The sequence below is a fragment of the Streptopelia decaocto genome (genome assembly GCF_964273445.1).
Source record: "Streptopelia decaocto genome assembly, chromosome: 2".
Lineage (NCBI taxonomy): Eukaryota > Metazoa > Chordata > Aves > Columbiformes > Columbidae > Streptopelia > Streptopelia decaocto.
Genome location: NC_138655.1, coordinates 78231478 through 78259452, shown reverse-complemented (window position 1 = coordinate 78259452; position 27975 = coordinate 78231478). Strand labels below are relative to the sequence as shown.

At 42.4% G+C, this 27975-nt stretch overlaps 1 protein-coding gene across 4 annotated transcripts; it reads right to left on the bottom strand.

Annotated features, from left to right (window-relative positions):
* Positions 1–11: 11 nt before the first annotated feature.
* OTULINL (OTU deubiquitinase with linear linkage specificity like) lies at positions 12–26901 on the bottom strand. Of its 4 annotated transcripts, XM_082046976.1 has the most exons (9): positions 26693–26901; positions 24064–24187; positions 11113–11272; positions 10973–11004; positions 10774–10865; positions 7678–7827; positions 6758–6886; positions 3236–3508; positions 12–2120 (listed from the first exon to the last, which is right to left on the bottom strand). In XM_082046976.1, exons 1-9 carry the CDS (start codon positions 26771–26773, stop codon positions 1941–1943), a joined length of 1221 nt encoding a protein of 406 aa, XP_081903102.1. In that variant the 5' UTR covers positions 26774–26901; the 3' UTR covers positions 12–1940. The 4 variants fall into 4 exon arrangements, with proteins under 4 accessions (XP_081903102.1, XP_081903103.1, XP_081903105.1 ...); XM_082046977.1 differs by lacking the exon at positions 24064–24187; XM_082046979.1 differs by lacking the exon at positions 24064–24187 and having other exon boundaries at positions 11113–11268; positions 26762–26868.
* Between the last annotated feature and the right edge of the window lie 1074 nt (positions 26902–27975).

The window sequence follows — 27975 nt, the reverse complement described above, 5'->3', positions numbered from 1 at the left end:
AACTGGTGAGATAAATTTCACTGGCTTTATTAAGCCCCTGCTATCAATATGTTCAAGATTACAAAAACATACATTTTTACAATTTAACACTTTCGGCTGCAAAGCTTTTGTTTTCCTATTCATAAATAATATGCAAACCATTAAAAAGCCCACTATAAAAAGACATCCTTTTTTGGCATATCTCCTTGTACCAAAATAAGAATAAAATATAGACGAGTTTATTGATAGTTGTAAATGTTACTGTTGATACAAAGTAGATAGCAATATCCAAATCTCAGACATTATAACATTTCCCCATGCAGTGCAAAACCAAATCTAAAGTAGGCAAATTATTTCATTCAGTGGAAAAAAGTTTCTTTTAATAAATAAAGTATTTGATATGCAGGTTTTGATGAGATGACATTAGGATAGGTATCAAGCCTTCTTCATTAAAAGCTACAAATTACCGAACAAAACTGAACTCAGAAAACCTTTCCGGAAACAAAACTGTTATAATACAGAACTCAGGTGTTTGTGTTTATAAATATATGTACATATACATACAAATAAAAGGACTGTAAAGGATAAAACTGCATTCCTTTACACAGAGGAACAGAGTGGTCTCAGTGCACTCCAAACATTACCATTCAGTTACCTCCTGAAACTGCTTTAGCTCCTGCAGGCCCTGTTCACATTTTTGTTACTGGCTGGTATTTTCCCCTGCAGGAGTTAAAAGCCAAACCTGACTGTTCCTGTATTTCTAGGATAAGGAAAGTAGAGGCTTTATTTCTTAATAAAACCTACTTTCTTCAATATAACTGTGTGCCTATGGGACTGTAAGCTTTTCATAAATATTTTGCTAGATCTGCTATATCATTTTAATATTTCTTCAAATTAAAGTCCCTTGTTTTTGAAATAATCAAAACAGAATTGATTATTACAGAGAATAGAACTGGGTAAAATGTTCCATGTATCATTTAGCTGTCCCAGACAGACTTCTTCAAACATTTAAGTCTAAACTAAAGATATTTTATGCAAAGAGAATTATATATACTCAGAGGACAAAACATGTATACACACTGCTGAATTCACATAATGCATAGAAAATCTTCTTTTTTTTCTGAAAATGCAGTGTTTGTGAATTTATTCTGTGCGCAGCTTTCTCAGATGAATTGCAAAGGACATCTTGTTATCTCTTGGCAGGTAATGTTGAAATCAGCCCTCAAAGGATTGACAAGTTGACAAAATCCATAGGCAGCTACCAGGTTTAACTCTATTGCATGTTACTTATTAATTACTGTTGCCATTTTTAGGTTTGGGAAAGCTTGTGTACTTTCCTCAGTTATAAAGCAGATCCTCCATTCATCTGTCACAGTATTTGTGTGTGGGTGTTTTTTTTTCTCCCCCTGTGTAACATTCCTTCACCTTCGGGTATCAGCACTGAGCACAGGCAGCTTAAGTTCACATGTCTGAAGGTAAGTACAGCCTGCAGCTGCTTGCTCTGACCGTCCCTGGACATTCTGTGATTCTGTGATTCTGTGTGAGATGGTCCAGCAATGAGAGAAGCCACCTGCAGCTCTGCAGAGGCCCCAGTTTGCATCCTCCTATCCTAGGTGGCCCCAGATCAGTGCAAGTTTGGAGTACAAAATACGGGACTAGCAATGGAAAACCCAGTAATACCTTTGCCTTCATCATGCAGTCCAATCTTTTTTGTCTGACAGCTCTCAAATATGACATTTGTTTCCCTCAGACAGTATAACAATATATGTTACGGTTTTTATGGCTGACTGATGATGAATTGAGCTGCAAAAGGAAAGTAAAACGTTTACACAATGAACGCATAAATAATTTTGTAATCATTAATGAGCATTCTCAAAATCTTACTGCTGCCAATTAGAAACCTAATTTACTGGAACCGGTCACTCACTATATTACACAAAGGAAAAAAAGTCACTAGTCCTTCATGTTCTGAGAAGGGGGATGTGATAGTAGCGGTCATCTTCAGTCAGGAGAGAAATCTCATTCCATTCCCTTCGGTATTCATCTGGATAGCTTACTTGAAATTCCTCGGTATTAAACCTATGCAGTCTGTAAACTCTTATCTTCACTTCAAGTAAGTATCCAAGAAGAAACAGTTCAACCTAAAGATGAAAGAAGTCTGTAAGACACTTATGCCTAGACTTAGAAAACTAAGGTGAAGATAACGCAAGTTAAGGCAAGTCATCTAGCTTCCAAACAGTTGACAAGGAATAAAAGGGGCCCTTTTGTAAGTGGAGTAAGAAAATCAAATGTTCCAACAGTCCTTCCACTGCTCTTTTGCACGTAGAGGATATTCTGGTTAATGCTTGACACTTTGGAAACATCTCTCCTCCTCCTGACACAATACATAACCTGCTCCCAAAGCCAGCTCACACAGTTCAGCGGAGAGCAAATAGGGACTAGCTATTATTAAAAGACTGGTACACCTTGAAAAATGGGAAGCCTGCCACCTTGTGATCACTTGCTACACGAGGGAAACATAACAGTGAAAGGAAAAAATTTCCTTGTGCTTCATGTATATGAATCTGACATCTTCACTGACACTTATTGCAAAGGATTGCTTAATCTGGAAAAATATTTTGGCAAAAGCATAGCTAGACAGAGCAGAACTTGCCCAGTTATAGCCAAACTGTTCTTGAATGCGACAGCAACACGTAACAATTGACTTGCTAACTGAAATTTATTATAAAAAATACACCCATTGGAAAGTGAAACTATTTGCAGAGTGTCAGTGTGGAGCTTAGATGTCAGTACTTAACTCCTCACTAAATATAAAATTAAAAAAAAAAAAACCAACTTAACATACAGAGTTCTCATTTCCTACTCTTAACAGACATTAGACCTAAGGGAGCCAAAGAGAGGGGAAAAAAATAGAGTGATGATAGAGGGTTTGAGATGGTGGAACAGATAAGAAAAGCAAAACAACACATCAAATCTGTGTAACTGAAAATTATTTTACATATCAAAGGTATCATTGTTCTAAACTACATCTTGTTAATAGCTTGCAGCATTTATTTCTGGCCCAGCAAGAAAACTGTCCACCCCATTTTACTCTAATACAGTTGTTTTCAGGGAAGGTACATTACTATCCTCAGTCCACTTCCCCACATCCCAAACAAAAAAAGGACCAGCTATCACAGATGCTGTATGATATATTCACCTAATGACCTCAGAGATTAAGTAAATTTTGTGATTTATTTTTCATTTATATAATTACCTGGTCTAGGCAAATAGAGTCACCTATGAAGTTCAGATGGTTCATCATGAAACTCAAAGGATCAGATGAAGAATCACGAGCAAGGAGGCGGCTAAAAAGGTTGTGTACGGGTTCTTCCCTGTTCTTCATCTGCTCATAGGCTTCGACAACTTCATAGAGCATGATGAATTTTACGGCCTCATATAGTTTGTGCTCTTTGCTCTCATCAGAAAAGAGCGTGTTACACATGTTTCCTCTTTCTTCATGATCTTTAGTAGCACTTATTTCAGTCCACTGGAAAGCACACAGAAGAGTATTAATCAAATTATTAAGAATTCTATTTAATATGAAAGATTCCAAAACAGGAACAATTGCTTAGTCTGTACTATACCATCATTGTGGCCAAATGGTGATGCAAATAAGCAGGTGGCTCTTTGGGATCCCCAATGAAATCTGAAGCATTTCACATTTCAGTTTTCATTTATCCAGCTGAACCTATTTACTACAGAGAGCACCAAGCATCTGGGTGCTAATGACAGTCTATGAGAAAACAAACGTAATTCCCCTATGCAAAAGACACCCACCACCATTGTACAAAATCCAGGTATCGCCGTCAGTAGAGTCTGAAGGGAGTGTAACCACCAAAAAGACCTCAGAAAGTTAAAGGAAATCCCTGTAGGTGCATCAGACATGCACACTAAGCCATAAGAAAAGGTTAGAGTAAGTGATGACTCCTGACCTCTTTTTAACTTGCAGCTTCCAAAACTCAGTGATTTTCCTCTATAATACCCTTTACATTAAAGTTGTCCTACCTTGAATTCTTTAGGTGCTGAGCCAATTCAGAGGTGTGTCAATTAAAAGGAACCTACACAAACTGGACAAGCCAGAACAGCATTATGAACTGTACATATTTGTATGTCTTTACCTTGTTCTGCTTCTTGTGGTCAAGGTAAATTGGCCGCACAAGGTGGCACAAGATAAAGACATGCATGGGACATGAATGGGGTAAGAATTTCTCATTCTGTTCACAGCTGATAACGAAAGCTCCTGAGCTCTCTGTTGCTGTAGAGGGATCAAAAGCCAGTGCTCACACTCAGAAAATGGGCTGTCGAGAAGACAATGTTGAACTGGTGACCAAATCAGAAAACTTAAAGTACCCAGTCCTGAACAGAGTGGCTAAAAAGAGTCATCTGGAACTGAGAGACTTTTTGGGACCATAATAAGAGATGATGCTCAATGGCTGGGATTCAAATGAATTTCAGTTAATTCTGTGTTTGTACCATTTATATGTTGAAGTGGCCATAAACTGTGAATTGCAACTAAAAAAAAAAAAAAAAAAATCTAACCTATAGATGAATACTAAATGGAGAAACATCCCCTCCATGTCCTCATGCATTCCAGCAGACTTTCCTTACAGGTTAAAAATGAGACCAAGTCGATAAACTGCTAATATCCCTTCACTAGAGGACCTCTATTACCTCAGTGAAAAGGCCGTCCTAAGTGTAAAGCACCTGTTAACCAACATGGCCCAGGCACAACAGCATCTGCAGGCAGCAGCCCACAAGATGATGCTGGAGCTGGGAAAGGCAGCAGAGAACCCTGTTAGTGAAAATAGGAAAAAAAATCCATCTCGCTGGCCAAACAGAATCTTTATAAAAATGAAATGAAGCTGGGAGCTAGACCTCATGTCCAACAACAGCATAATGCGTCATACAGCTGCTCTGCAATGATTTGTTAATTGTATGGATTTGTTCACCATGCTGACTTGAAAGCTTTTTCTGTACAAACATCCAGTTCTTTGTTAAGGGACTAGTATCAATTTAAAAGAACCACAAGAAGTTAAAAGCTGAACAACCCAACTCCGGCAAACACAAAGAGTGACCAGAACAAAACGATAAGAGCACGCGAGAACCACCAGGCACATCTCAAGAAGACAGGCAGCTGTCACTGTGGCACAGCAAGGTTGCAGGCAAGGGACAAGGACCAGATCTCTAATTCCCTCTTTTTATTACTAATGCTTTGTTTCTAGAGCTAAATAAATTCTATTTGTGGTCTGTTGTTTTTCTTTAAGTAACAAATACTATCACTGACAATTGGGCTTAAAACTACAGAGTTGTGGCTTGCATACACAGGGCCACACAAAAGGAACTAGCTTAAATGTGTACCAGTGAAATAAGCTGTTGTGGCTGTGGTACACCATCCAGTACTGTAAGGTGTACTGTAGAATTAAAAATTATGGTTTAAGACCTGATATACTAGATAATGGATAACCTTCAGAGAGCAGTTTCAACCTAACCTTGGCCAAAACCCTGGGGTCCATCAAATAGCAGTATCCATTTGATGGCTACAACCCAGGAGGGCATACAAAACAACAGCTTGGCAGGAGGAAGATGTGGAGGAGAGGGTGGTGGTGTGCTAGGGACAGCTTGTGGCAAAGCAAACAGGAACAGCTCAGAGCTCACGCAACTGCAGACAGCAGAAATCCCAGAGGAGCTTAAGGAAGGTGCAAGGTCTTGTCAGGCCAATTTTTTACCTCTGCGTCAGAAGGCTTTGAGGCTACTATGGCTCTATGGAGCAGCTGAGGGAGCTGGGGCTGTTCAGCCTGGAGAAAAGGAGGCTGAGGGGAGACCTTAACACTGTCTACAACTACCTGAAAGGAGGTTGCAGCATGGAGAGTGTTGGTCTCTTCTCCCAAGTAACAAGTGATAGGATGAGAGGAAATGGCCTCAAGCTACACCAGGGGAGATTTAGATTGGATACTAGGAAAAAATTTCTTTACAGAAAGGATTGTCAGGCATTGGAACAGGCTGCCCAGGGAAGTGGTGGAGTCACCATCCTTGGAGGTGTTTAAAAGACGTGGAGATGAGGTTCTTAGGGACATGGTTTAGTGCTGGAGTTAGGTTAATGGTTGGACTTGATGATCTTGAGGGTCTCTTCCAACCAAAATGATTCTATGACTCTATACTAAACTCCTCTATTTTTAGCTATGTAAATAAGAGTTGCATTCCTGGTTGGGAATGTCGGCAATCTGGATATGCTGAGCAGAGGGGGCAGTGGGGCTGACAGCTCTTCGTAATCAAGTGCTTCAAATTATAGTAAAACTGGGTAAATACAACATTCCATGGAGAGGGGAGCAAAGGAAAGACAACAGTTCAAGAAGAAAATGCACTGTTTGTTTGTTCCCTCCCATTTTGGGAAGGAATCCAGGAGGATCTCATACAGCATATTGTTATTTTTAATGAAAATGATGAGGTACTGCAGATGCCACTTGATGGCAAGTGCAAGTAACCGTGCAGCAGCTAACAGCTGTGGGAAGCATGGAGCATGGCCTTCCCAGCTGTCAGGGGGACCGTGAGCACTTGGCTTAGTAGAATCCCCAAAACCAGATTCCTCTGCAGGGGAGACAATGGCATGCCTACCAGCTCAGCTCTCTGAACCTGGGAGGGAGGCTGACTGCTACAGAAAACATCAAACAAGGAGCAGTTCCCTAACTCTGTCTCAATCCACTTCTTTATTTCTCCCAAGCATCTCCTAAATACTCACATTGGTCTTTAATGTCTCCATACATTTGCGCAATTTACTGAAGACATTGGGACCTGTGTATCTTTCTGGCCCAAAACTGTATTGCTGAATCCAGTTGCAACCTTGGGAATACAAAAGCTTTTCAGGGAGCTGGGGAAAAAAAACAAAGCAAAAAAACTAAGTAGAGATCATAACCATAACAAGAAGTAAAATATAAAGTTATATAAACTTGTCTATACACATTTTAATTTATGATGTTTCTATCCTCTGGTTGTGCAGTACAAACAAAAAAATATAAATGGGCTTCAGAACAACTCCAATGTTAAGAAGGAAGCTCCACTTGGCTGCCAAGTCCTTAAGGAACTTCTAAAACAGGGCCAGCCAAAATGGAAGAAAATATGCTCTCAGCAAAGTATATAACCCACACTCCGGAAAAGCTGGAAACATCCACACTCAGTGAAGTTTTTAGGATTACAGACACCTTCCAGTTTGCACACATGTCCCCACAGGTAGCAGGTACAGCTCTGCACCTCCTTCCCGCTCTCTCCCGCCAGAGCCCCTGGAGGCCTGGGCAGGACTCCCGCTGCTCCAGCAACACGCTCAGCAGCTCCCAAGTGAGCCACTAGACTTTGCAAAGATGTGGATGAGGAGGATTCAGATATCCTTCTGTGTTAAGGCAGTGACATCCAGCAGAGTGGCAGTAACATTTATCCACCCCTTTTTTTTTTTTTTTTACCATTTAGAGTCACATTGACTTTGGTACATTTAGATCAGGGATACTTTTTCAACTAAGCATAACTCAAAGAGTTTGAAAAACTTTTCATTCTGATAATGGTTTTCCTCTACTTCCATATCAGACACAGCAGTTTTTACATTGAACATAACTTCCTTCTGCAGTATAAGGTCACTTGAATTATATTTCTTTATGACATTAATTTTACCTTTAATATATCTCTCTCCTTCATCCATGATGGAAATGGAATGCCTTGGCTGAATATCTGAAAAAGCACTGCTCTTAGTACACAATAGTTGTCCCTCCTGACTTGTCGTAGATATTTGATGTGATAGCTCCGAAACAATTCTTCATAGGCCTAGAAAAAGACCCCAAAAAATTTAGCAATAAACACTTTAAATCTTGGACCAAACCCATGCTGAATTTGAGTCCAATTCCAGACTACTCATAAAAGGGAATTAAGGGAAAGAATGAGTGTATTTGTAATTTTATATATACAAAAATGTTCTAACTTCATGGTTCTTGTAAACACCTTACACTGCCACTGCCCCTTAAGAATGATTCTGTGCTCTCTCCAAATCCAGCAACTTCCTCCAGTCTCTGCACTGTTGCTTGTGTAAACATTCACAGGGCCAACTAAAGCAGAGCAGATCAGTGAAGACTTCTTTGCCATAATAGCTTTAACCCTGACCACTTCACAACTTGTGCCAACATGGGGGATGCAGCAGCAAAAGGGCTGGAACAGGCAGCTGGAGAAAACTCCTTGTGGCAGAAGCATCTTCTTGCAGTGACCCAGATCCATCATGCAGTGGTGATCTAAGCAGATTTGCAGCTCTGTGCTGAAGTGAATAACCCTTCCTCCAGCTACACACTCCCTGTATTTCCTCTGCATTACCTCTGGCTCTCACCTGAGCCCTTGGCAACACAATTCAGCCCAATAAACTGGCAGAGAATTAACTGAGAAAGAGGGTTCTACACTTCTGTAGGCTGCTGCAGCAGTCTCACAGTTTGCTTCTTGAAGGGGGAACGAAGATGGTCTCAACTCCTGGTTCTCTTTCATCTCAGTTGCTTCCTCACCCCATCCCAAGACCTCAGCTGTATAGTCTCCCCTATTCTTACTTTGCATTGGCTGTGATAATCCAAGTCTACTGAATTCATCCAGGTGGGGGAGCTTCCTGCTGCTTCAGCAAGCTCAGGCGGCTCAGAGAAGCGTCCTTTGGGATGACCTGCTGTCTCAGCTCACCAACTCGGTGAACCACATCCAACAGAAGACAGAAGAGCCATCACAAAAGAGAGGGAGGGACTGCTTAGCTAGAATGAGGTAAGGAAAAGGGAGAGACAAGGCAAGGAAGGGACTGTCCCTTTGGGGGACAGCAAGCAGGTAAGGCAGGTTCAGGATCTCAGGAGAGAGATCTCATCCTAAAATGTGCTCCTTACTGCAGTGACTTCTACATGATATAACAAGCCACCCACTGGCTGCTCTACAGAAAGAAATCTCCTTTTCAGCTCTTATCACCTAGAAGGCTCATGGATTTTCTGAAAGGTTTGCTGCCCAATATGCTATTGCAACTTAAAGTTCTGCTGTCTTTTTCTACTTGTTCCTCCAAATCACTTCCAGCCTTGTTGTGTGTTGTTCTGGGCACTTTTGGCATTACTGTGTTCCTGCATTTAATCTGGCAAAGCTGGATCCTTTCTCTGTTCATCATTTGGACACAACTCCAGGTTTTTGAAAGGTATCTTCTTTCTTTCTCATTAAAAAAAAAAAAAAAAAAGAAAAAAAATACGAGGACTAAAAAAAAACCAACCAAAAAAACAACCAAAAAAACTTACACAGAAAGGAAAAAAAAGAAAAAAATAAGATAACTGGAAAAAAGCAGCACCAAATTACCAAATATTAGCTGATGCCCACAATCAGCAGAGGATGCCACCTCCCCATGTAGCCCAGGGCTGTCTCCAGCCGCCCCTCAGCAGCTTATCAGGGTGCTGAGGATGATGAGGACATGAACTGTGAGATCAGTAGCAGGTTAGTCCCAGCTATGTCTGGTATGAGGCAGCAGTAGTTGCTGTGTGTAGTTAGGGTGTAGTTAACCTGTGTGTGTCCTGATTGCTGGGCCTGGTGCAGGGAATCATAGAATCACAGTATGTTTGGGATTGGAAGGGACCTCAAAAGATCATCTAGTCCAATCCCCCTGCCAGAGCAGGAACACCTAGATGAGGCTACACAGGAATGTGTCCAGGCGGGTTTTGAATGTCTCCAGAGCAGGAGACTCCACAACCTCCCAGGACAGCCTGTTCCCTGTTCTCTGTTCCCTCACTGAGAAGAAGTTTCTTCTCAAATCTAAATGGAACCTCACGTGTTCCAGTTTATACCCATTGCCCATTGTCTTATCATAGGTTGTCACTCTAACAGGTCATTCCCCAACCTATACTGGAACCTGGGGTTGTTCCTGCCCAGATGTAAGACTCTACACTTTACCCTGTTATATTTCATTAAATTTTTCCCTGCCCAACTCTCCAGCCTGTCCAGGTCTCGCTGGATGGCAGCACAGCCTTCCGGCGTGTCAGCCACTCCTCCCAGCTTAGTGTCATCAGCGAACTTGGTGACAGTGCACTCTATTCCCTCATCCAAGTCAATGAATATATTGAATAGTACTGGTCCCAGTACCGACCCTTGAGGCACTCCACTAGATACAGGCCTCAGCCCAGCCATGCCAGGGCCAGGGAGCACCTCGGCAGCACCGTGCGGCCAGGGGCCTGGAGCTGGAGCAGAGGGGCGCTAAGGGAAGGCAGGGGACAGCCACCGCCCAGCACGCTGGTCCTCACCCACTGAGCACCCACATAGCCCAGCACAGGTTAGATGTGAACCCCTGGCCCAGCTGCAGCTGATGCAGCCAGACAGGGATCCTCGGTGTCAGGCGCCAGCTGCTGTCACATGGACCTTCAGAGCTTGGAAAAGAGTTTTTACCTTAAGTTGAAGGCTGGCCAAGAGGCAGCACCTAAGACGGAGTTATTCGGGCTGTAGCACTAGGGATGACTTTTCCCGTTAAAAGCTGTTGCGTGGGTCATCAGTGACACAGGGAAGAACTCTGAGAAGATGCAAGACTAAAGCCTGGTCTACATTTTGACCCGCTCTGCTGCAGTCTTTACTTAGACCCTTGTTCAAGCTTTCCCTTTTGCTTTTCGTGTGACCAGCAGTGCAACAGGCTGTGGGAGCTGCGGTAGCTGCTTGCACTGGCAGTGCTGTTCCTTACCCAGGTACTTCTTCTCCCCTGTACTCATGCAGAGATTAAAATTTAACTCTTACCTCCCTCATGTGTTCGGCCTGCTTTGTTTCTCCTTTCCATTCTCTCGCACTGTAACCAAGTAGATCGATTTCTGTCAGCACACTGAGATTCCCTAAATCAAGATTAATTCACAGATTAGTTACATTCTGCAGTTCTGCATCTAAAGGGTGGTTGTGAGGGAGAGGATTAATAAATATGGAATGACAACAAAAAGATTACTTATGAGTTTTCTCTGAAGGTAGTTGCTCCACCTAAAATCCAAATGATAAAACAGGTGTCAAAAAGGAGTTGCCAAAGATCAATATTTACTGAAATAAGCAACAGCATGGAAGATTAAAGTCTACATAATAAAAGCCTACCGTTTCAGTAGCTGTGCTAAAAAGCTGTATAGCCTTCTGCAGTACCAAAAAACAGCAACAAGGAAAGACATGCTTAGCATTAGCTGCGCTTTCACTTTTTGCCACATAATACACAAGGATTGCTTGGTGGCTGTTGTCCAGGACCGCACCTCATGCCTTCCTAAAATAGCGATAAAAAGAGAGAGGAAAAAACCTTGTCACTGTTTTGAAATACTTGTTTCTATTTGTTTTCTTACAAAAAGAAAAATATCCAAGTACGATACCATTCCAAGTGAAACACAAAACATGAAATATATAAGGCGAGCATATTTTTATATCCTTAATATACATACTTTATATAGCTAGTTTTTCAAGTTTCTAGAGTTTTGAGTGCACGTGGTTCACGTTTCCAGGCTTTCCTCCACACAGTGAAGGCTCGATATATAGTTACAATGGAGTCACAGGAAGGCAGATATCAAAGCAGCTGTTCAATAACAACAACAAAAAGTGTTTCCTTCAGGATGCGCTGATCCAGACACCTGTCCCAGCATCACTTTGCCACTAAGTCAAGGTTTTAAAGACTTGGTTTTCCTGGGAGTTGTAGTGTATAAGCAGGCCATGTAAAGCAACATTAGCTGACTAAGCATCATACAACTGGATGGGGAATTAAAGGAATGTTCCTGCCTCAATTTGGGTAAGTTTAGGGTCAATTTGAAACTCTGGAGCAAGCTCCTCCCCAGGGATTTGGTAGGCAGCTCAGAAGATCACAAAGGGGGTACGCTTTCACTGCTCTTCACAGACATAAACCAGGACGCATTTCTGTTGCTCCATTGGCATTACAGGCAGGGTTATGGAAGGTTTTGCTTGTCTCTTGTTGATAAGAAAATCTAGAATTGAGAGAGAGGCTGGAGACTGAATAATTGACAAAGGCAGTATCTTCTCCCTAAGTGAGAAATTTATCTTCTAATTGAAATTTGAGTATAGGAAATTCCTGGAGTTTATGATCAACAGCTGCTCCACTATTAACTTATTTCTTGATTTAGTATAAAACTTTAAGAGAACTCAACTTTTTACAAAGGCATCCCCAGGTCAGACTGAAAATATCCTTCCCCAGAGAGTCCACAAAGGGAATTACTCATTCAGCACAGTTTTACGTCAGTTGAGCTTCTGCCCCTCCTGGCTTTAACATGGAATTTAAGGGTGGCTTAAGTTTTACAAGGAAGTTAAGCCTGTGAACTGTGGACAACTATCCAGTCGAAGAGTTAAATATGAATACCAACCTTGGCAATGAAATAAACAGCTGTGCTTATATTTTTACAAGTACTGTTGCATATATACAGAGCACTGCTGATATCTGGCCTTTTCCAATATTCTGTTGTTTGAAGAAGTTTGATTACAGGCCATCATTATATAAGTTGTCCAGAGGCAAGACCCTCATCTCCCCCATGAACAAAAGGCAGGTTAAGACCTGTAAATGGTGTTAATAAACTTTACAGAGGTAATCAGAGAAGCTTTTGGGTTGCTAGTTCCCATTTACACAAAACCCGTATGCTGTGAATACAGAAGATGACGGAGAGGTCTTCTGTCAGCTTCTACTTGAGTGCTGCACCAACGTGTGCGCAGCTGGCACAGCCAGGGGTTACACCTGCACATGCTGAGTAGGAAAAAGTAAGACGTGCATTCTGGCCCAGGTTGCCCAGAGAGGTGGTAGATGCCCCATCCCTGGAGACATTCCAGGCCAGGCTGGACGGGGCTCTGAGCAACCTGATCTAGTTGAAGATGTCCCTGCTCATTGCAGGGGGGTTGGACTAGATGGCATTTGGAAGTCCCTTCCAACACAAACTATTCTATGATTCACAAGCAACCAAAAGGACCAAACATCTGAAGCTGCAAGGAAAGTTTATTACTGATGCCAAGTAGCAGACAGCAGAACATCAGCTGTACGGTTTGAAAACAGCAGAGCTCATGGAAACACGGGCACACTCCCACTCACAGCACACACGCTTACTGCTGATGGACACCAACAGGCACATTCTCAACAAGCACCCCAATTGCTGCCTAGAGAAAAACAACTGAGAATTACTAACAGACAACGGTCCTGGCTGAATCAAGGCACTGCAATTTCTTCTCTCCTTTAGGATAAAGGCATCAGCATTGGAAAAACAAAACAAAACAAAACAACACACAAAACTCTGTAGGGTGTAAATAAGTGAACCTTCTGCTAACTAGAATGGAATCTGAAGGCTTACGAATGTTGTTCAGACCATGGGTTGGTGGGTATTTTGGATTTACGTTGTCCCACTATAGTACGAAAACCAATGATGATTCAAATGAAATTTGTTAACAGCAATTTAAACATACAATACCAAAAGGAAGATGGAGCAGACTTTTATTTCATTACTTAAAATGACTGTATCGTCCCCCTTTTGATTTTGAACAAGCTGGGATTATAAAAAGTGAGATCCGGTCCATCCATTAAAATGACATACTTTGCTTTATGAAGTATCAGAAATACATTTGATTGCAAAATTTCTTCCTTTTTACCCCCTTCACAGTCAAAAAGATGAGAAGACTGCATCAGCTTTTAGGATGAATCAAGCAATTTGTTGAAAAAGCTTTTAATTATATTAATCCTGAAAAAAGGTACCGCAGGGCCCCTTCCAAGGCATATGGTTCACAGATGCATGAGCAACTGTTTTTCAGGGAGCACTGGGATGCACTGGCTTAGTGACTGCAGTCAAAACCACAAATCAATATCAAAGAACATGAGATAACCAAATATTGTTAATCCATTCTTATTTAATATAAGTGATTTATAAGTAGTTATTTCCCTAATAAAAAGCCTAATGGGAGACAGGAAAACCTGCAAACAAGTAGTTTTGAGTATTTTTGCTACACTTGTCTTACAGCATACCCTGGACTTCATAAACTTTCCCTTCTGTCAAGGGAAAGCTGCTGTTCAAACAGCACTTTCAGTGCAGTGTTAGAAATATAATTACTTTTTTTTAATTCAAGTAAATGACTTTTAGAAGTGGCAGTTGGATCACAAAGTGCTGCTGGTAAAAATACATCATGAACACAACATGAATTGAAGAAGAGCGTAGTTTAAAATAGATCTGTCCACCCACTCCCTGCCTCCTCCAAAATTCTTCAGAAAGCAAAGAGCAATTAAATTAATAACACACTGAAGGGAGGAGTAAAGTAAACCCAAGGATTTTTAAAACAAACCATTCCCGGGGATATGGACACAGTTCCTTCTGTCCCTCAGGAGACAGTGACAACCTGTTGGTGCTGCGACCACCTGCTGGGCTCACACCTTTTTGAAGACTGACCGTGAGCATCTCTGTGAGGACAGGGAGGACCAACTCTTCTCCCACGCAGGGGAACAGAGCCCTGGGACTGCCAACACAGCTCCTAGCAGAAATTTGGATGAACAGAGGTTGCACAGTGCTGAAGCAGGAGCTGATAGCAGTGTTTATCTTACAATGCAAGTAGGACGCCGTGTTTTTTCTCTTCATGCCACATCATCAACTTCCTGCAAGTGCCAAACCTTAAGGTTTTACCTCCCCACAAAGTCATCAGGAGAGATGTACAGAAGAAAGAAAGGAAAAAAAAAACAGGCCAGAAAAAAGATGAATAAGAGACATCTGTAACATCTGCTGCTTTCACAAGTAACTCAAGAAGAGTCTCTAAAAGATTAGTTCCACATTTGACTCCCTCACAACTTTTTTGGAGGCTGTCACCTTAAAATGCGTAACTGATAAAATGCAAAACGTAAGAGATCAGCTTGGGAACTAGCAGGCAGCACTGTATGCAGCGCTAAAGCATGATCCAATATTCCAGTGTTTCTGATGGCACGTTCACCCTTTTACTTTTTTTCCTCCCTCTCTGTAACAAGGCCATCAGGAAGATAACACAATGTCTTCCAAAATTAAAAGCTGACTGTGTGATGTCTTTTCAAGACATTCCTCTTCACAGTCTTTTTGGTACTTAAAGCAGGACACAGCACTTATTACCACAAAGTGGCCATGTTTGATACTCCCATCGGACAACACTACGTTCCTAGTTCCCAAAAAAGCAGGTAACCCCCCCTCTTCAAAGAGGGAGACAGGATTTGGGATCCCTCTGTTCCATTCCTTCTGCTACCCACCTGCATCCCTCCTTCTGCTTCCTCTCTTGGATCCAGAGCTTGGAAGAGAGACCACTCAACCAAGAGATGCAAGCCTGCCTGCATTCAGTGTGTGCCTGCAGAGCTCTCTTCAAAGTTACACATCATTTTTTTCCAGACCACGCAGTATCACTACTAAGGTATGTTATAAAATAGGCAAAGTCCCTCTTTAAAGGGAAAACAAGCAAACTTATAGAGTGGGCATCAGCATCATGCACAGATGCACACCTGTGCACATACAGCTCAGCTGACTGAACCAGAGGGAGACACAGACAAAAAGCTATTAATCATACAAATTCAATACCTACAATAGATCACACCCCATAACACCTTTGAAGAAAGAAACATGCCTTTTTAAGTAGTGCCAAGTGACTACAAAGTCTTTGATTTCCCAGTTTGTTATCAGCGCCACATCAAAAAAATGAAAAACTACTGAAAACAGATCAAACACATACCAAGATATGTGGGAAGCACTGCTTAATTCAACAACTATTTAATTATGAAGCCCTTCCTTTACAGAGCAAAGCAATGTCAATTTGTTAAGCAAACCTTCTTCATCTAACATAACAACTAGAGATGAGGATCTCTTCTTAGTATAAGAAGAAAAAGATAATCATTTACAGGCAAAGATGGTAATCATCAGTGACCTATCAAAAGGTCAACCGTATCTGCTGATTAGACCTCAATTTCTACTCCAGAAAATAACAAAACAGAATCCCAGCCCCAAACAACAACTAGAATAATGCAATTAACCTAGAAAACTGAATAGTTACGTTAGCACCAAGGCCTATTACTTGCAAGACAGGTTTTATTTACACAGCTGTCCTGCATAGGAGTCTCAAGTGCTCTCTCTGCCCATGTCCCCTTTCTGTAAAGATCTTTCAGGGAAAACAAAAATAAGAGAAAGGTCAGCAGCTTTCTTTGGACGCCCTGACTGCCAAGAGGACCTGAACTGCGGTAATCATATCTACCCAGTTATGACACTTACTTATTCCTTCTCTGTAGCAACAGGCATGATGTGTTCTTACCTATTGTGTGATTATCTAAAATATACCCTATTAGAATTACCTTTACAGAACCAGTTTCAGCTATTTAATCAAGATATTAACGCATGCCCTAGCCTGCCACCCCAAAGGAAGGGACTGGTGGACTCTGTGACTCCAGCAAAACCAGCAGACGTGGCCACGGTATCAGCACCGGAGAAGGGATGCAAGCGGCAAGCAGAGGAGCCCCCCAGCTGCACATGAGGAGTGGGAAAGATATCTGGATCAGGGCAGAGGGAATGTCTTCAGAAATCTATGTGGGAAAGAACTCTATGTGAGCAGCAGAGGGAAAACAAGCTGCATACTGGGCTCCACCAGCTGTGCTCCTGGGAGAAAACCCCCCTTGGACAGCCCAGGTGAACCCCCCAGCGCCTTGTTGGTCACTACCTGGCTCATTCCTAAACTGTGATTTGACACCTTGAGGGGTCCTTTGCTGAAGTGATGTAGCCCAGAGGATAAAGCAGCAAGAAATGCTCTACTCGATAGGCACACACTGCAGGACAGTCCAAGGAATTTTAAGTTTCTACCTGTCAGTAAACAACTAATCCAAGTGGTAGCCTGGAAAACATTAGCATGAAGTAACCTGGGACAAAAAAAAATATCAACTCATCTGAGCTTGTTTACTGCATAAGCAATATCAGTCAGAGCTGTTAACTCTTACAGGTGGTGTGTACATCTGCCATCTGGTGAAGACCCTGCTCTGAAAGCCAGACCCCTTTAACCAGGTTGCATCTATGCAGCTCGTCACTCTCATCTCTGCACAGAGACTGACTGCCATACCCTCATGATAAAGATTTATGTCTGTCTTCAGAGCACAGCCCTCTCCAAAAGTGTACCAGACTCTGCGCACAGTGAAGCACTATGCAGAGTTGTGTATTTTTCATATGGATAAATAGTCACATAAAACTTATTATTAATAATCAGAAATAACTTGCATCTCCTGGTGGCACACCAGATCACAAAGCCTGTACTTTCCCAGTACATGTGTGCAGAGATTATTCCAGCTGTGTCACTTGTTTGTTTGGGAATTTTACTTGTCCCTCTCCCTCTTTCCAAGACAGATTAGAAGGAGAAGGGAAAGGCAGCAGAAAGCAACACTGAAGCCATCACTCTAAATGCAGAAGACAGAAACTGGTCCTGAATGTCTCTCCCCTGCCTCTCAACATCCAGCCTGATGAAAGTCAAAACTTCAGCTTTATTCTGCAGAGTTAATGCTATTAGTATGCAAGCAGCTGGGGTGTTTAAATCCTGCTCTCTCCGTCTTTTAAAGGGCAACAGTTTCAATCTGGCATTTTTTAATTAGCTCACGCATGAATGAGTCCTCTGCCATTTATTGAGAATGCATTACAGTGCACTTCTTGCCTAAATTCTTCAGGAAAAAAGGCATGGTGAAAAGGTAAAGCATCAAGATAACTTAAATTTCAGCTACTATCATCCAATGTAATATCAAAGTCACAGCTAATATAAATATTTAATAAAAATGTGATTCAAGAACCCAGAATATTCTGTGTGGAAGTTCTCTGCTTGTAAAAACACTTTATTATTTTTATTATTATTATTACTATTATTATATAGTATATTTATTATATTAAATATATTATATATTTACTATATAATATACTCTATATATATACTATATATATAATATACTATATATATAATATATAGTATATTATATTATAATAAATAATGCACATTTGGTATTGTTACAGACATTTGGAAGCCAAGAGAAGCTTCAAATGAAGTGCTCTGGACGTTAGTAACAAAGACCAAGAGACCACGGTTCCCTGACACCTCTGCATTTGCACGAATTGCCTAAAAAATGGGTAGTTATGTGGCAAGGTCTACATAAAATACAAATTACGCAGCCTTGTAAAATATGGTTAAGTGTGACCCTGCATACCAAGCTCCTCTTGAGGGGCTCGCACTTGGCAGAGGCACAATTTACTTTCACTTGTAAACTAAGAAAATGAAATACAGAGTACTGGACAGTTTCTAACATTGGAAGCCAGCAGTGTCATTTTTAGAGATATCCAATTACACGAAATCCCCTATTTTTAAGACCTCAGACTCTGGCAAGCATGTCACAGCTGAAATTTGTGCCCAGGAAGTGACATGAAATGAAACCAGAACTGAGGAACAGCAAACACATCCGCAGGTCGGTCCCGGACAAACGCAGCAGGCACACACACAGCGCAGAACTGCACAACTTGGGGAAACCAGTAGGACATCTCTCTATCACACAGACGGACCTGAAACAAGTATTTAAGTTGGCAGAACGACTGATTTTGCACAAACTCACCAATTAACAACTTGCCTGCATTTCCCCGGTGGCAGCTGACCTGTGGGCAGTGTCAAGCACCTTGCCATGATGCTTCTTCACTGCACAAATGCCAGGGCAGACCTGGTGATAGTCAAAGCCCCAAGCACGTCACATCGTATCAGGCACTAGGTCAATGCTAAGATACATGTTTCCCACTTTCATAGCACCATTCATCCAACATGACTACCTGTCATGGTTTAACACCAGCCAGCAACAAGGACTATGGTAGCTGCTCGCTTGCCCTTACCCCTCCCTAAGTGGGAGGGAGAAGAGAATCAAATAGGAAGACAGAAACTCGGATTGAGATAAACACAGTTTAATAAAATAACAAAATACTAATACACTACTAGTAAATACCTATATAAAATAGAAATATAATATCATATCATGTCATATTCAGGGCAATTCCTCATGAACTCTGTCCACACCGAGCAGCCAGTCCCAGGCAGCAGCATGTGGTCCTGACAGCTGATCCCAGAGAGAGAGGAGAGAAAAATGCAGAAAGGCCCAGAGGCCTCTGCAAAATGGCAGGATGGCAAAAGGCCAAACTAAAGAAACTCCTGAACAGAACTCCCCTGGGGGTGACAAACAGAGTGAAGAAAGTGAAGAGAATGCGAAAGAGCATCAGAAGACCCCAACTCTCCTTAAATAATTAGCATGACTCTACAGGGATGGAATACTCTCATTGATCAGTCTGGATGTCAGTCAAGCTCTGCCCCATCCATGCCCCCCTTCCTCAATGCCTCTCACCTGTGGGCAGAGCGCTTGGAATGTCGTTTGCTCTCAGACCAGAGCAATTAAAAACATTAACTCTGTCCCAGGGTGTTACCTGCTTGTTCTCAAACTAAGTCCAAACAATGACCGTGCTAGCTATGAAAAAGAAAGGTTTCTAACTGCATTAATAAAATTAACTCATTTTCAGTCAAACCAGCACAGCTACTACAAGTACTATATAAATATCAAGCAAGTGATACTCAATACAATTGCTCATGAATACCGGTCCCAGCTGATCATGGAAGAGCAGAGATCCAGACAGCAGTTTGTGCTTGAACAGCCAGTCCTGGAAAGGAGAGCAGCCTGGTCCCACACAGCTGATCCCAGACAGAGCAAAAGGCAGAAAAGCCCAAGATCAACTGCAAAATGGCAGAACGGCAAAAGGCCAAACTAGCACCAAACTCCAAACAGAACGGAACTACTGAACAGAGCTAACCAAACTAACTGGTCAGAAGAGCCAGCTCCAGCTATATACCAAGCATGACACTAATGGTAGGGAATATTTCATTGAATAAGCTGGATGTCAATCTAGGTGCTGTCCCACTTGTTCTCCCTCCCAGCTGCTATGTTGCTCCTGCAGCTACAAAGTTGAAAAGTCCTTCATCCCCTTGGCAACAGCCAAAATATCAGTGAGTTCTTACATTTTTCTCATACCAACTCCAAAACCCAGCCTAGCTACTGAAAGAAAAGCATGGGAAGCTTGGTTGTTACCAAATTATTCCCATACTAAATCCAAAACAAAAGACCATACTAGCTACCAAGAAGAAAAGATTCTAACTGCATGGAAAATTAACTCAATTTCAGCTAACTCAGTGCACCAGCCCAGCCTGGAAACACTAATGCTAAACACTCAAAAAATCTGGAAAACGTCAGCAACATACAATGGACAAGTAATCCAAAACAGGGTCTTGCCCAGGACCACACACAGAACTAGCAACAGGACTACAGACTGAGCAATCAGACAGCCACATCATTCTGCATTTTTAGCCCTCCACCTTAAGGTGATGTGGTTCAAATAACACAACACAACTCTTCTGCTCAGCCCACAGCCTTCTCCTCAGGGAAATGTCTGTTGAAAAAAAAGTTTGGGCAGTGCAAGTCGCCTTGCTAGCCACATCCCTCTGCATGGGTTCATGGTGTAAGTGGCATCTGTCCTCACTGGGGACGTGGGGACAGGAGCTAGAGACACACCACCTCTCTTGCTCAGGAGCTTCCAGCACCTCTGCACAGTCTACAGCAAAACCCAAAGCACTGGGGTCTGGATCCTGAGCATGACAAAACTAAATGGTGTTGCTCCTCAGCAGCAAAACAATGGGAAGAAACTACCAAGACAGAATAAGGCTGCAAAGAAACTAAAAGCTGCTGGCACTAACATTTCTCTGAAAACCCATGAAGTAACCTGCAGCAGTTTTTGGAACACTTTACATCATGTTTGGCTTCACTGAAGCCTTCTTAAGAAGTAGACAGTAACACCCTTATCTCCTTTTTTCTCATTTATGCTGGGGCAAAACTTTGACCTGATTTTATATGATAGGCAACAGATAGTCCAACCACAAGTTATACTGTTCATAGGGAAAACAAAACAAAACTTTCCATCAAACCAAATTTTGATGGAAAATACAAATACAAACTAAACTCTCTCTAGCACCTCAGAAATAGTACAAGATCCCTAGCTACAAACTCCACCCTTTAAACTGCCATTGACCACTTTTACGTTGCTGTCGCTGGAGCACAACAGTCCTGACAGTTTTCTATCACAAAACACTGACATTTAAAGTTAATACATAGCTATTTCTCTGTCTTTCTGGAAGGCACGACATTGTCATGTCTGATCCCCGGCACCGCAACCACGCACAGAGGAAGCGGTGTTTACCGTGCCAGGAATCCCAGCAACAGAGCACATGGGCAAAGTTCCCTGTTACTGCTTCGTGCTGGCACCACGTCATCTGCATCAACCCAGGACTGCAAGAAGGATGCTGTGTCCGTCGTGCTTTCCCAAATCCCCTCAAAGCAGAAGACAGATCCTGACACAATTCAGCGTCAGAAGTCAGACAGCAACTCAGATTAGTGTTTGACTTTAAAGAGTACTGTAATTCTTTTAGAAGTCAGAATGCCCGAATAAAAACGTGATTAGAATACGACTAATGTGGCCCAATGGTAATTAAAAAAAAAATAATGTTACAGCCTAAAACAAGAAAATTAAGATGCTCCTTGAGGTACAATTGATGCAATTCTAATCACACTGACAAATTTCGTTATGCAAGCGTGAAGAAAGCAGCATAATTATATAACCTTTTGACTTCTGAGCACTGGTTATTCCCTTGTGTTTTCAAAACAACCAAATTACAACCATACTCATCTACCCTAGTACAGTTTGGCACCGTGGCTCCCACGGTTCAGCTGCACAGGGTCATGAGGTACAGCACAGAGGTATTTCTGAAATTACAAACTCATTTGCCTGGGTAGTCATGCAAAGTCAAACATCTTCAGCTATTAATGTTAAGAAAAACTGCAGACATTACTGAAAAACCCTTTAATGTTTGTTGTTATATCTTTCGTAGATAGAATGTGAGGATTTGACTTGGAAGCTGTATCTCAGAAACACGATAAACAGAAAGTCCTGATGCTCAATGAGAAATCCACACCATCTAGTCAGGGAACATGTTCCATAAAGTTAAACAAAATGAAAAAAAAAATTATATCCCAATGGCAAAAAGAAACTCAGAACTACGAAAATTAAACATTTTTTTCAGAAGTCCAAATCTGAATGCAGAAACTTTGCCATAAAACACTCACATCCAGCTACAAACTAGGATTTTAATGCTGCTTTTGCCTTTGAAAAATCAATTCTAACACCCTTCACCTGGTACTTGAACAACTTCATACCAGGGGCTGCCCTGATCCAAGTGCAGGAGGTTCACATGGGCCCCCTCCTTGAATTTGTCCAGGTCCCTCTGAATGGCATCGCGTCCCTCAGGTGTGTCAACTGCATGCTGGTGTCCCCTTCAATTTCTACTTAAATTATTTGTCCAGCAGTAAAGAAATAAAATTCTTAGAGGAACAAACTTCAGTGACTAGAAAGAAGTCTTCTGAGCCCTAAAACCAAAATAGGTAACTTTTTTTCTGTTTTACACACTTTACCTCTTTGTTTCATCACTTGCAGAAGCTGGAGTGGGCAAAAGGACTGAAATGGGAATAACCGGACTTGCACATATTAGCAATAGAGCAGTTGGAACCACGCTAGCTTAAAACTTACTTACTAAATACCACAGAAATCTGGTTGTTCCTCCACTGCAGAAAGTGACAGTATAAGCTGAACACAACTTGTACAGCTCGTCCAAAAAGCAAACCAGTTGGTTAGTATGAAAGGCAGTGAAAACGAGTGCTGGACCAGTAACGATCAAAGCAGAAACATATCCTAAAATGTACAGCAGAAAAGCAAACTGGTAGGGCATGGTATCTTCAGCCTAAAAGAACTCTTGGCAGTGGCTTAAGAGATGAGTAATACTGAGAGCTACAAGCAACTGGCAAGCCCATCAGAAGGGGTGCGTGTCCATCTTCCCAAGCCTTCCCAAATCACGTCCTTATTTCCGATCCCCTTTTTCCTAAACCTCCACCTTTCTGATGGGAATAGAAGCCATTCTGCGGCACTTGATTTCAGATTGCACACAGTAAAAACAACCAACCAAACGAAACTAAACAAAAAAACCCTAAATAACCAAAACCCCAAATACACACCTGTTGTAAAATCAGCACACGTTGCTGTTTTAAAACAAAACCCCAAATCTCAACATCTATAAAACTCCTGCAGGAAGACCCGTCAGCCTGTCTCTCCCCAAACATCTCCGTGCCCGGAGCCCCCCGGGGCGGGTCGGGTGGGAGCGAGGGGGTGTCACATTCGAGGCGGTCCCGCCACGGGGACCTTTGGAGCAGTTTTCCGGGTATTGGCACCTCGGGAAAACGTCCCCAAAAGAGTCAAGTGGACAGTAACATTAAAAAACAAACAAAAACAACCCAAACCTTCGCCGAGACCACGGGAAACCCAACATACCCCCCCCAAGCCCCCGCCGCACCTCACTCGCTCCGCTGCTCTCCCGCCGCCGGCCCGCGGATCAAACCCCGACAGCGCCCGGAGCGGCCTCCGGGGCGGGGATCCCGCAGGGCCGCCCCCCGCCCCCGCGGCCCCCAGCGGCGCTCCGGCCCGCCCCGCTGCCGCACGGGGGTTGGTTTCATTTCGGTGGGTGGTGAGGAGGCCCCAGGACTTCCTACCTTCGTGCAGAAAGCAAAGGGTAATGCCGGCAGCGTGGGGGTCTCGGACCCCGCTTCGAGGAGGAGGGAGAGCCCTTGCCACCCATCTGCCTGAGAAACGAGTGGAGTTCTCCATTTCCCCAGCAGCCCCTCCATCAGTTAGACAGAATTTGTGCTTCGTGTCACACCACGTTATTGTGGATTTTATAGCAGCATTTCCCCTAATGGAGACCAATGTCATCAGCATCTGTCTGAAATCTAGCCACGAAACGTAAACACAACTTAGTGACTTTAAAGTTGGTTTTGTTTGTTTGATTGTTTGGTTTTCTGTCGTTAAATGTTAATTTCCTCACTAATTCAGTCATTTACAAGATTAAATACATTCGTCCGCAAAGAAATTCACTCTTGCCACATACCTTCCCTTATATCAGTCTTCCAGGTGTAATCTGTCCCAGCTGTATGTAGAGAATTTGCATAAAGCAGTGTAATTTCTTTTCCGGTTATACATTGAAGAACAATTTTCTCCCATCTCCCTAGGGACTTTGCAGGAAAAACAGAGGGGAATTGTAATGGTCTGAACAAGTGACGTAGACTTAAATCTTTTACAGAGTTATAAGCAGTTTGCTCCAGTGCAGTGCTAGAACAAACTTAAAGGGTTGGTTGTTTTTGTGAGTATTTTGTTTGTTTGTTTTCCTTTTTTCTTTTCCAAAATATCATAAGATATTGAAATGGCTGAAGATAGAAAACAAACACTTTTCATGAAACAGTGAAGAGGTTTATACTGTCTGGCATGACTATCAAATGTTTCTCCACCCATCTCAGCTAATCTGGGCAAAGAACAAAAAAGACAAAACCTGTTAAATATTGGTGTGTGCCAGGCACTCACTTCAGTACACTCACAGAAAGCCACGAACACACTTATCCAAATAAAAGAAAATCTAGGCTTAAAAAGCAGCTAAGAACAGCAGAAGTAAATAGCTGACTTCAGAGTCCTAAAGCTGTCAGCTGTGTAGCACTGTGTGCTGCTCCATCAAAAAATCCATTTTGGAAAAGAAAAAAAACCCCACATTCCTAAGTGCCAGCTCTGTGCTCCTCTGCAGCATCATCTAGCTGGTGCTTTCTGTTTGGACATGCAGTTTGTGTTTTAATGTTAAGTATAGCTCGCATGGCATCCACCTGTGAAGGCTCCAAGTTACCTGGGATTTGTTTCTGAGCCATGTCTGGCCTGCAGTTTCCACATGCTTCAGCTTCCATTTCCAGCCTCCTTCTCCCCTTGGCCAGGTCAGCGTTGGTGCTGCTTGACAGTTTAGCATTCCAGCCAAATCCACATTTGCCTGTTTCTGCCCTCCCTAAATTGTGTTAAGGTCTTAGGATTTAAAAGGTGATTTTTTTGTGCAGACAGGCCTGAAAGTTAATGTTTATCTCATTGCTGACTCATTAAGGGAGATGAAACACACATAGTACAAACACTGCAGATCAACCCTGTATCACAGAGTCCTTTCCAATTCCCAGCTCTCTCATCTCGGGGCAGTTATTCAGCATTTCAGTGCAATATAGAGAATAACCTATGTCCTTTACGTGTGCTCCTGCTGGGAATAAGCCTTGGGGCAATCAATCAGAGATCACTTATTTGAACCCTCTTGAGTTTGTTTTTTTTTTTTTAACTAACGCTGTCCATACACCTTTTCTTCCCCCTTAAGGTCTTTCTGGACCTGTTCCCTGAGACAGTCACAGAGAGCTCTCTCTCTACTACCTTTTCCCATTCCCGGGCTTCAGCAGGAGAATATTGTCTCTCCTCCTTGCAAGTCACTGAGGTGGGACAAGCCTCTACCCACTTCCCTCCTCTGCAAGCCTGTCCTCAGTCGGGGATGCAGACAGCTCTGGTGAGACTAAGCCAAGGACCACAGAGGCCTCTTGCTCTCTGTGTTGGACTGGCCAGGGTGAGCTCATGCCATTCGTGTTACCTGAAGAAGAGTTCAGGCAATCCTAAGGAGACCAAGCAAGGTCTAGGTCTCAGCCACGATCAACTGCAAAAAGCGGAATAGCAGCTAAGTGGAAGGCAGTTTCTGTTACGGACTGAGCAGAAGGGGAAACACACTGCTACAAGGGTTCAGGAAGCTTCAGAAAGTGTGAACTTCCCCAAAATATCTTGGAAAACAATGCTAGGCCCTAGAAAAGACCTTACTTAAAGTATACATTCAGCATTTTTCCGTAGAAGTAGTGCATCCCCTGCTTCACTTCTGACAAGATAGCAGCTCCGTGGGGGCAAGGGGAGAGATCCAGGGAGCTCCAACTAGAATCAGCTTAAATTTGATTCTGTTCCTCCAGACTTTTTGGTCATGGCGTTTTGCACAGGTTTGCAATACTCGGACAAAGCTATACGCCGATGGCAAACTTCTGTCACTTAGAGATATTTATATTTCCCGCCTTTAGGGAAGCATAATGAACTTGCTCATATCATGAACCTCCAGGTATTTCTGCAGGTCCTGGCATCTCCAAGTTGCAGGCATGACTGTGACTACCTCCCTACACTTGTACCCACACGAAACTGCACAGCAATTACAGCAAAAGCTTATGCTGCAAGCCACACTAAGCAGGTACGAAGCCATTTTAACTGTTTCTGTTTCAACCCACAAATCAGCAGCAAGTACAAGTACCATGTTCTTGCTTCCATCTGCAGGTGAGTAGCAGGATTATAACCACAGCCACAGAATGTGAGTAATTCCAAAGAAGTGCAAAAAGGGTCTGCTGAGACAAATCAAACAGCATGCAACCCAGTAAAAGTAGGAAACCTAAGTGCAGAAACCTAGGTGCAGAAACCTAGGTGCAGAAACCTAGGTGCACTAAATCCAGTTTTTCAAGTCCATCATTAACAGTCAGGAACCATTTCCTAGTTCATCATCATTTATTACTACTACCAAGGTCGGGTATAGTTCAACTCAGAGGTAAAAGTAGTGCAGTATGATCTGCAGCACAAGAGCTTCCTATAGCCGATCACCAGCTTGGTGAGATGCCAAAATTTAGGGCACAGCTCTACAAACTTACCAACACTTCTCTTTGAGTGGTTAATTCTGCTCCATTTTTCTTGCTCAGTGAACTGGTCTCTGTTCTGACTTGCCTTTCCATCGTGTCGCCTCTGCATCTCCTCTCGAGAGGATCTCCCCAGCTGGATTTCTCTTCCCTGGCTTCTTTTGCTGGAGGTAGAAAATGAGACTCTACAGACTCGGCTCGTCTTCACAGATCAACAAGCTGTGAGAGGATCTGGCTTCCTGTTTCATTTCCGCTAAGGTTTTTGAAGTCACACAGGCAGCGCATGCTTCTCCATATGCAAGCCACAAGAAAAAAAAAAAAAAACAACCAAAAACAACAACAACAACAACAAAAACCAGAACTGAATGTAACTCAGCTATTTATAAAGGTCACATTGCTACTTCCCTCCACATCTTCCAAGTTGTTTGGGTGCTGGAGATCGCAGCAGGGTGATTGTCAAATGGTGATACACTGCCCATACATGGTCTCTGTCTCAGTGGCAGTCCTCCAAGAATCACAATCCCTTCAATACCAATGTCATGTTTGATTGCTAGGCATTTAATATCACTTATCATGCCATCAATGTGCTCTCTGTAGAAATACTGTGACCATGAGGAGGAAACAGGTGGTCCACACAAACATCCCTTCTCTATTGAAGGTATGGACCGTGCTATGTGAAAGCAAAACTTACACAGATATGATCTAATCACTTCATAGATACAGGACTTCTAATAAGAGTAAGCAAAGGGCCCCTCAAGAGATTCCTTCCTTTCCTCTCCTCACCCATCATTTTAAGTTAAATGAGACCAGTGGTTTCTCTACAGTCTAAGGCTGCTTATTTTTTCTTAATCACACTATAGGAAGAGATATCCCAATGCCATAGCTTACAAGTTCACTAAATCCAGTCTCCTGCTCTGAAAATACCCACAAGTTCTTGCTTCAGACAAGGAAGCAACCATTTGCCCCACCAGATTTCTGTTGACTTTTGTTCCACATTACAGATGGATTAAAAAAAAAAATGCTGGAACTTATACAGTTACTGACTCACATTTTCCCTCTTACTGCAAAGTTGATTTCCCTTTCTACATCTTTTATTACAGTATTTTTGTTAAATTAGTTTTAAAAAGCTGTTTCTCCATTATAACCCTTGGATTAGGAGCATTTAGTAAAAGCAATTTCCTTTATTTGGAGAAGTGGAGTCCAGGGATAACTGTTACTTATGTTACTTTATTCTTTGTTTGTTGGCACCTCAGGAGATGAAGGTGAAATCCGTTCTCCCTTCTTCAGTCCAAGGCTTG

Coding starts and splice junctions, on each gene's coding strand:
- OTULINL (XM_082046976.1), bottom strand. CDS start 26,773: ATGGAAAGGCAAGTCAGAACAGAGACCAGTTCACTGAGCAAGAAAAAT. Junction 7,828..10,773: donor AGGCCGAACACATGAGGGAG/GTAAGAGTTAAA, acceptor GTCTTTTTCTAG/GCCTATGAAGAATTGTTTCG. Junction 3,509..6,757: donor TGGAGACATTAAAGACCAAT/GTGAGTATTTAG, acceptor TGTGCTTTCCAG/TGGACTGAAATAAGTGCTAC.